The 8,588-nt window shown below is 52.3% G+C and overlaps 1 protein-coding gene across 1 annotated transcript; it reads right to left on the bottom strand.

Moving 5' to 3' along the window:
- Nucleotides 1-540: 540 nt before the first annotated feature.
- On the bottom strand, nucleotides 541-7,258 carry LOC120848827. The gene is made up of 2 exons (XM_040220865.1): nucleotides 7,216-7,258; nucleotides 541-1,566 (listed from the first exon to the last, which is right to left on the bottom strand). The coding sequence occupies exons 1-2, from the start codon at nucleotides 7,256-7,258 to the stop codon at nucleotides 587-589; spliced, it is 1,023 nt and encodes a 340-aa protein (XP_040076799.1). The 3' UTR covers nucleotides 541-586.
- Nucleotides 7,259-8,588: the final 1,330 nt, after the last annotated feature.

The following is an 8,588-nucleotide window of genomic DNA, read 5'->3' on the forward strand; positions in this document are numbered from 1 at the left end:
AAAAGTTCACAGGAAAGACCCAGCATAGGTATGTGGTCCCCAACTTGGATATCGCGTGTTATGATTCAAATAAAAATTGTTCTTGCTTATTTCGCGCCTTTGATCCCAATAACTGCCGCAGTTTTAGTCGTCCCGCGGTGCTGTTGCTCGCCCATTCGCCGTCGGCGTGGCTCAGCTTTGTCGTCTTTGCTAGCGGCGCACCGGCGAAGCCGGCCTTTGATCCGAATAAATGCCTCCGTTGCAGTCGTCCCGCGGTGTTGTTGCTTACTCGATCGCCGTCGGCGTGTCTCAGCTTCGTCGTCTTTGCCAACGGCGCACCGGCGGAGGCGATTGATCTGACACACCGCGTTTGGCTTTGGCTAGCAGACGGCGTTCGTAAAATGGCGTCAGCTGTTGCTGGCTTCACGCAGCGGTACCGTGCGTGCTTCTATTCATTCGGCGTTCGTTGCCATGGTGACGGCGAGGTGGTGCCGTGGTGGTGGTGGTGAATACGTTTATTTAAGGAAAAAAGATATATCTCCGGAGACTCGAAGTTTTCATGACACGGTGGCCTTAAGGCTTGGCATCGTCTCCTCGGTTAAAGGTGTTAGATGGAGTTTCCCAGGTCTCCCTCAGAAATATACTCTAAGAGAGATCTGAGGATCCTGGTCTTGCGTGAGGTGTCGCCCGCTGGGTGCGTCCAGTCCTGCAGTTTTGAAGGTCTTTCGTCATTCGCCATCTTACTGAAGATGAGCGTTCTCAGGGTGGAGAGGGCCACACATTCCCAGAGTATGTGTTTAAGTCTGGGAATGGATTCCTCGGCTTGACACCGCTGGCATCGGGGGACAGCGTTGGGTTGTTGTTTCTTAAGTCTTGCCAGGTCCATTTGGTATCTGAACCTGGGTGTGACAGCCCCTCCTGTGCGTATGCGGCGGAGGATCACCGATTCTTTTCTCTTGAATTCTTCCCTAGGGAGAGGATGTTGTTCTGGGGTCCATGATCTTGCCAGAAGATGTTTTCGTGTCTTCTGGGCTAACCTGAGTTCCTCCCTTGGATCGTATGGGGGAAGCTCAGTGTCTTGTTGCTGTGGTGTTGAGCCTGCCGTAGAGGACTGAGACAACAGGGACGGTTGTGTGAGATTCCTCATCGCCTGCTGTGCAGCCTCATGGGCTAGCTCGTTGCCCGAAATGCCTTCGTGCCCGGGAGTCCACTTGACATTAATTTGAATTTTCTTGGATCTGTATAGTGAGATCGCGAAGGCGAAGATAGCGTCAATGATTTGGCTAGAAGAGGACCTGCATTTCTTGAGTTCTCTGATGGTGTCTTGCGAGTCGGTATAGACGATTAGCTGTTGTTTGTCTTGTAGATGGGGTACTGCCCCTCGGATGGCTTGCAACACCGCCTCCCGTTCGGCGAAACCCGGCGTGGGGTGGCCTCGAGGGTTACCTTGAGTCTCTGTCCAGGTCGCATTCCCTTGGATGTATGTGGCTGCTGTTGCCCAACCCATAGAGGAGATGCTGGCGTCCACATAGGCGATCATGTTTTTTTCGTCCTCAACAAGCTTAGCCAGCTCCTTCTTGTGCATGGCTAACGGACGTGTTTTTTCTAGCTTCGCCGACATATATTTATAACTCCGAGTTTAAAAGGCACTCGCGCCCCTGAAAAGGGCCCCATGGATCAAGGGCAACCCCCCGCCACCCTCCGACCGTCGATTTTGGATCCGGGAGGGACCAGTTTGGTGAATATGGAACCTGAGACTATGGACACCTCGCTAAACCTAACGTCTGGAATGCGAGGCACGGAAACTCAGGCTGCTGCTACAGGAACAACCACGACCACGGCGGGCCCATCGACGGAAGGCCTCCAAATTGTACTGGACCTGAACACCCTCGACAAATTGAACGAATTTGGAGTTGCGAAGGAAGATATCGGAAGGCTCCGTAAGCTTTTTGACCTACCTCGCTACCACACAGCAAGGAAAAGACGCGCAACCAACCGCAGCAGAAAAGGTGTGCTCATGCCTTGGACAAGAATATCCCACGATTGCTCAAGCAGCACAATTGACAAAGACCCCGCTAAAGAGCCAAAATGCTAAACCTAACTGGACAGAAGCCATTCTTTTGGCGGAAAATATCGAGGACAACTCCTGGACACTAGTCCAGAACAGGCGCCGCCGTAAACGCTCGCTGCCGTCAATCGAAGAACCCGAGAAGAAAGCCGCTGCTGTGTCCATCGATGAGAGGCCAGAGAGTAAAACTACCAGGGCCATTGTCCTTAAGTCGGTATGTAAGGAGGCAGTAAATGGCTTCAGAGCCAGGGACATCAGGCAGGCTGCGGAAACGGCAGGAATCGAAAGCCAAGAGGATTTCAAAATCCAGTATCAGACAAAGACCAACACTATTACGCTCACTACGCAAGAAGAATGCACGGCAGAAAAGCTGCTACGGCTTAAGGCAATAGAGAAAAACGGCAAGCAGTATACAGTTTGCCCCTACAGAGCAATGGAGAAGAACCAGATCCGCGGTGTCATATACCCCCCGGGAGACAACAGCGAAGAGACACCAGAGCCGCTGCTCGCAGACATGAAATGCGACAAGGCAAGGATTATTGCTGCCCGACTTATGGGTAAAGGCACAAGTGCGGTGTTAGTTACCTTCGAAGGTAACACACTGCCCAAGAAGGTCGTCTTGTGCCAAGCAATCTTGAGCGTGAAAGAATACCGCCCGCGCCCGATCGTGTGCTTTAGCTGCCACGAGCTCGGGCATAAGGCGGATGTCTGCCCTCGCAAAGAACGAAGGTGCGGTCAGTGCGGGAACGTGCACGACGAAGGAATGGACGAGTGCGACCGAGAACCAAAATGTCGTAACTGCGACGGCCCACATCCGGCCACCAGTAACGACTGTCCAAAAAGAAGAATTCCCGACAAAAAGAAGATGACACCCAAACCTCCGGCGCAAAATAATGAGAGTTAAGGGCCGCCCACACTAGCGAGAAAACGCGCCCGGCGCGCCGATAAATCGGTTAAGCGGGAAGATAAAGGGCGTGTCTCTGCACGCGCTCGTGGCGCCGACTGTGCTTCGGCGACATTTTGTTACTTGCCGCGATCGGCGTGCCACGCGCGTTTTCTCGCTAGTGTGGGCGGCCCTTTACGCTGCAGCTGCCAAGTCCATCACGGAGCGACCCAAGGCATCGGGGAAAAACAATCAAGACGAGCTTCCCACATGGATACCGGAATGGGCGAAATCTACCCAACGACAACAGCCAAGCCAGCAGGCATCAGACTTCGACGCCGAGAAAGAGATGAATAAACTCAAGAACGACGTACACATCGGCTTCAAGATGATCTTCGAGGCCATCGGAGAGATCAAGAAGGAGCTGGCGTTGCTGCGACATGGGAAGTAACTCCCATAGCAGTACAGGACAGGCCACCACGGAACAGACCCGCACTCTTCAATGGAATTGCTGCACATTTTCGACCAAAAGTGCAGAGCTGAGGTTGAGATTCGAGAGACAGTCGCCGCCGGATGTACTCCTTCTTCAAGAAACACGAACCCCGACCCTAACGTTCCCCTGTTATAGTTTCTACACGAACCCGACCATAGTAACTACGCCAAGGCCGAGCGAAAGGAACCCAGAGACGAAGAAAGGCTGGGCAGCAGTAGCAGTCCTGCGGCACATACCACATGCTCAGCTCGATGCGGCGTCACTTTGCACTGGCAACAGAGAAGTGGTAGCCGTAAGACTCAGTCACAAACGGAAGAGGATGACTTTAGCCTCCGTCTATATAAGACCAGGAACGGCAACGGAAGATGACAAGGAAGCAACGGCATGGATAGGCGAACTTGTCGGTCTAGCCGAAGGGGATCCGATTGTAATAGCCGGGGACTTCAACGCTCGACACAAAGATTGGGGGTACTCCAACAGCACTAGAAAAGGCCGTCAAATTAAACGCGCAATGAAAAATGCGGGCCTTACACTTTGCAACGAGCCGGGAACTAAGACAAGGATTGGAATGCACAGTAGGCAAAAAGACTCCACCCCGCACCTCTCCTGGGCCACTTCAAGCCTAGTGCTCGACTGGTCAACGTGGAGAGACAACCTTGGCAGTGACCACTTTCCGGTAGAAATGAAAATCCATCACGAACAACGCAACAGAGGCAAAGAACAAAAACCAGTAGTCAAATGGGATCGTTTTAGGGAACTGCTTGAGACAGAGGACAGCCGAGACATCGAGGAGTGCATTCGGACGGCTCTGAGCGAAGCGAAGACGGAAGTTCTAGTAAAGCCTGGAGACCCAACACCGGACAATCACCTACTAAACCTCTGGGCCAGCCGTCTACAAGCACTGCAGCGGTACCGAAAGAACAGGACACTGCATCTAAAAATCAAGCTCAAACGAGCAGCAGCGAAAGCGAGGCAGTACTCTAAACAGCTCGGTCGCGAGAGGTGGAGGTCCCATTGCGGGTCCTTCAACGCACGAAACGGGCTGGGAAGAGCTTGGAGAACTTACAAGGGACTGAACGGAGCAAAGCGCAAGACAAGAAACGCTGCGCAGAACCTGGCCCTCAAGCTCAATATCAGCGAGTCAGAGATGGCGATCAGGGCTGGAGAATTGTTCTTTCCCCAAGAAGATGATAGCGCAAACCAGAGACCGGTTGCAATGGACATTCGCACGCCAGAAGAGGAAGGAATGGAAGACCCACTAAATATGGGAGAACTAATCGAGGCAATCTACACGGCGAGGACCGGTAGTGCTCCTGGCCCGGACGGGGTGACGTACCAAGCTCTCAGGAACCTACCGGAAGAATCGATGCAGAAACTTCTCGACAAGTACAACACAGTATGGGAAGAGGGTATTCTACCGAGAGCCTGGAAACTCTCGTGGGTCACTCCAATACCCAAGCCCGGCAAACTGCTTGATCGCATTGAAAATATGAGACCTGTATCTCTAACATCTAATATCTGCAAGACGATGGAGAAAATCGTGCTCAGAAGGATACAATGGTATTTGGAAAAACACGAACGCCTGCATCCCCGGCAAACGGGCTTTCGCGAAGCAATGGGGACACAAGATAGCCTCAGGTTGCTCTATGAAGAGGTGTTGGTTGAAAAAGACAAACAAGACCCACGGCTCGTGGTCGCCCTGGACATACGCAAGGCGTTTGATTCAGTGCCGCACTGGGCAGTCGTCCGGGAGGCAAAAGCATGCGGCATCCGTGGAAGAACTCTGAACTTTATACGAGACTTCCTGCGCGACAGGAGGTTCCAGGTGAAGATCGGAGGGACCATGGGCCCAGAAACGCCGATTAAAAGAGGAGTGCCACAGGGGGCAGTTCTATCGCCGGTCAGTTTTCAATATGGTAATGGCGGGTCTCCCAGCTCGGCTTCGAGTCATCGAAGGGCTGGGATTCACCATCTATGCGGATGATGTGACGCTCTGGACCCGAGGGGGATCCCTGGGGGAACAAGAGAGCACGATGCAGCGGGGCATAGATGAAGTAGCCACCTACCTCGCAGAGGTGGGGATGGAAGCGTCATCAGAGAAAACGCAATATATGATGGTCGCTCGCCCTAGGGACCACAGGAAAGGAATAGCAGGCTCAGTACGGCTAGAACTCAATGGACAAGAAATCGGAAAAAAGCCACATATCAGAATCCTAGGAGTCACCTTCGAGCAGACTGCAAGAAGCACGAGATGGATCCCGGAGATGGAAACGACGTGGGCTCAGGGTCTCAAGCTCATAAAGAAAACAACAAGTAAGTCCTGGGGAGCAGATGAAAAGGCTCTGCGTATCCTCACAGAGGCCGTTCTCACGTCACGAGCACTGTACAGTTGCAACTGGCTGAATCTCAACCAGACGCAATGGAAAAAAACTCGAGAGACTTAACAACCAATCGAGGCGAGTAGTCACGGGCCTTCCCAAATACACGCCACTCGAAATGCTAGAAAAGGAAGCACAAATGAACAACATAAAAGACAGGGCCGAAACCCAAGCAATCGCTCAGTTTCAAAGGCTAGAGCGCACTAAACATGGACGTAGATTCCTGCAAGACCTAGGATACGAGACAAGCAACAAGACGCCATTGGAAGAGGCGCTACCTCCGTGGCAGGACGAGGTGATAACGGATCATCGGCCTCTGCCTCAAGTTTTGAACCAAGGGAAGAGGGCTAGAGCCGCTAAGATGCACGCGGCATGGTGCGAAACACATGCGCCAAATGAAGAAGTGCGGTACACCGACGCCGCAAAGAACAATGACAAAGTGACATCTGCCTGGCACGACGCAAGGAGAGGCAGGACACAAACCGAATTACTGTTGTCAGGCACGACGGTGAGGGAGGCCGAATTGAGGGCGATATTGGCGGCGGCCCAGGATATCGCAGGAAAGAGCGCGACGGCACCTCACGCCAGAATTTTTACAGACTCGCAAGCAGCGATTAACGCAACACGCAGCAGCAGACCAAAGGGCCGAACAATAAAAAAGATTAAGAAAGTGGCGACGGAGCTTCGCATGCGTGGCACCGACCGCACATCACATGGCTTCCCGGGCACAGCGAAATCCCCGGGAATGAGAGGGCACACAGGGCCGCAGCGGAAGAAATAGTTCACGGCTCCGCGACTGGCCCGACCTCTCATTCTGAAACGAATAACACGGTAGACCCGGAGGAACAGGCTGAACTTGCCAGGCAGGCGGGGAAGGCCTACCTACCTCAGAGGGTTGCTGCCGTCACAAGAAGACAACATGCCAACGAGCTATACCAGATGGGAAGCTGTCCGAGTCCGACGGATCAGGACCGGAACAGCATTGACACCGGCCAAACAAGCGAGCTTCGGGCTCGTCGACATCGAGGGCTCCAGATGCAAGGCCTGCGCTGGGAACAACACAGCCACACTACGCCACCTCCTCTGGGACTGTGCAGGCCTGGAACGGCTGAGGAAGAAAGCGATCCAATCTCTTCGGGAAGAGGACAGACCGGCGACGCTCGAGGAGTGGTCCCGACCCCAGGGAACACCGCAGCACAGAAAAGCAGTCCTTGATTTCCTGATGAGCTACATCAGGGAGACGGGGACCCATCATCACATTTAATTTTTTTTCTTTTTTTTTCACATCATTCATTTCCTTTTCCCCCTAAAACCCCATGCCCCTCCTTCCTGTCTCAGGCCACCCCACCAAGACAGCCGAACCACTCATCTCATCAATAAACATAATTCAACAACAACAACAACTTGTGCATGCGAGCGTAGTGTTCTCGTCTTTTCTTGTGCCGCGCAGCGTCCATGTTTCTTGGGAGAGGTTTGCACCCGTGAGTTACGTCAATGAGTTCCCACGGTGCTTTGCTCGGTGATATGGAAAGCAGACGAACTTTTTGATGCGGAAGAACGCTGCGGCGCAGCGATACCAGCTGCGTTCTAAGGCCCTTCCCGCATGCTTTTCAATGGGCGGAAGGCGAGCAAAAAGAGTTCGAAATAAGGACTTAACGCAGAGGGCTGCATTTCTCCAGCGCCTCATAATTTGACGAGCCTTAAACGAAAAACACGTTTTTTTGGCCATCCCGCGTCCTGTTTTTTTTTTATCCGTAACATGGGTCTAAAGTATCAATCTGCCCCTTCACCTACAGCGAACGCGAGATACGTGTGATAAATTATCTGAAGCCTAGTGGCCTGGTTCAGACAGTTGCGTTTGACTGCGTTGCGGCAGCAGGACATCCCTGCTGCTTATATCGCGTGCCAATACGATTCCTTGAATTGGATATTATGCTTCATACGAAGCACAGATGTGCCGGTGAGTCGCTTTCGGTTCTCGACGCAACGCTGTCAAACGCATTCAAACGCAAGTGTCTGAACCGGCCTCAAGCATGAAAGAACGCCGAGAACATAGTTCTCTGCGCTGCACCTGCTGGCTTCTCCAGCAGTACTTTTTATTTAAAAAAATCTAAATTAAATAGCACGTGTATGTTTGCCAACGCCTTATTTTTGGAAATTTACTTGGAATCCTTTATATAGGTAAAAGGAACGCGTGCCGAAAGGCCTGAAATCATAGTCCCCTTCAAAGTACTCCACCTTGGATGACACACACTTGTTTGAAGCATTTTTTTATCGAGTATGCTCGATGAAATGTGCCAAATGAGCCAGTGAAGGCGAATCATATATCCCAAGACAGGGAAATACCGAAATACACGGGCATGATCCCAGATATCTGTGTACGTTCGTCCTGTCCGGCCTCAGTCGTTGTGTTCAATGCTTCATACTTCACTGCACTTGAAAGCAAAAAAATTGGGTATGGCAGGCGTGCCAGAGCCTTTTATACTGGGAGAGTTCGGCGGGTGGGAGGGGCTTACGGCCCGCTAGGTCTAGCGGACTAAACGGGCGCCGCTTCCGCCATGATGTGCCTCCCGGCGAGTGGGTCCCCATTGACATGCGATGTATACGCGTGTAGGTTTTGCCGTTTGCGCTTTTGTTGGCGTAAGGAGAAAGTCGAAAAATCAAGCATTTTGTTACGTTAATCATACGTTAACCATAAACTTACCTCGCACAATCGAGAGCTCGGCTTCCAGTCAGCCCTTCTTGGTTTCCCAGATCTTGTGCCTTGCGCGGTTTTCTTTTCCTTGC

Source organism: Ixodes scapularis, unplaced genomic scaffold, assembly GCF_016920785.2.
Source record: "Ixodes scapularis isolate PalLabHiFi unplaced genomic scaffold, ASM1692078v2 PGA_scaffold6__148_contigs__length_123643588, whole genome shotgun sequence".
Classification (NCBI taxonomy): Eukaryota; Metazoa; Arthropoda; class Arachnida; order Ixodida; family Ixodidae; genus Ixodes; species Ixodes scapularis.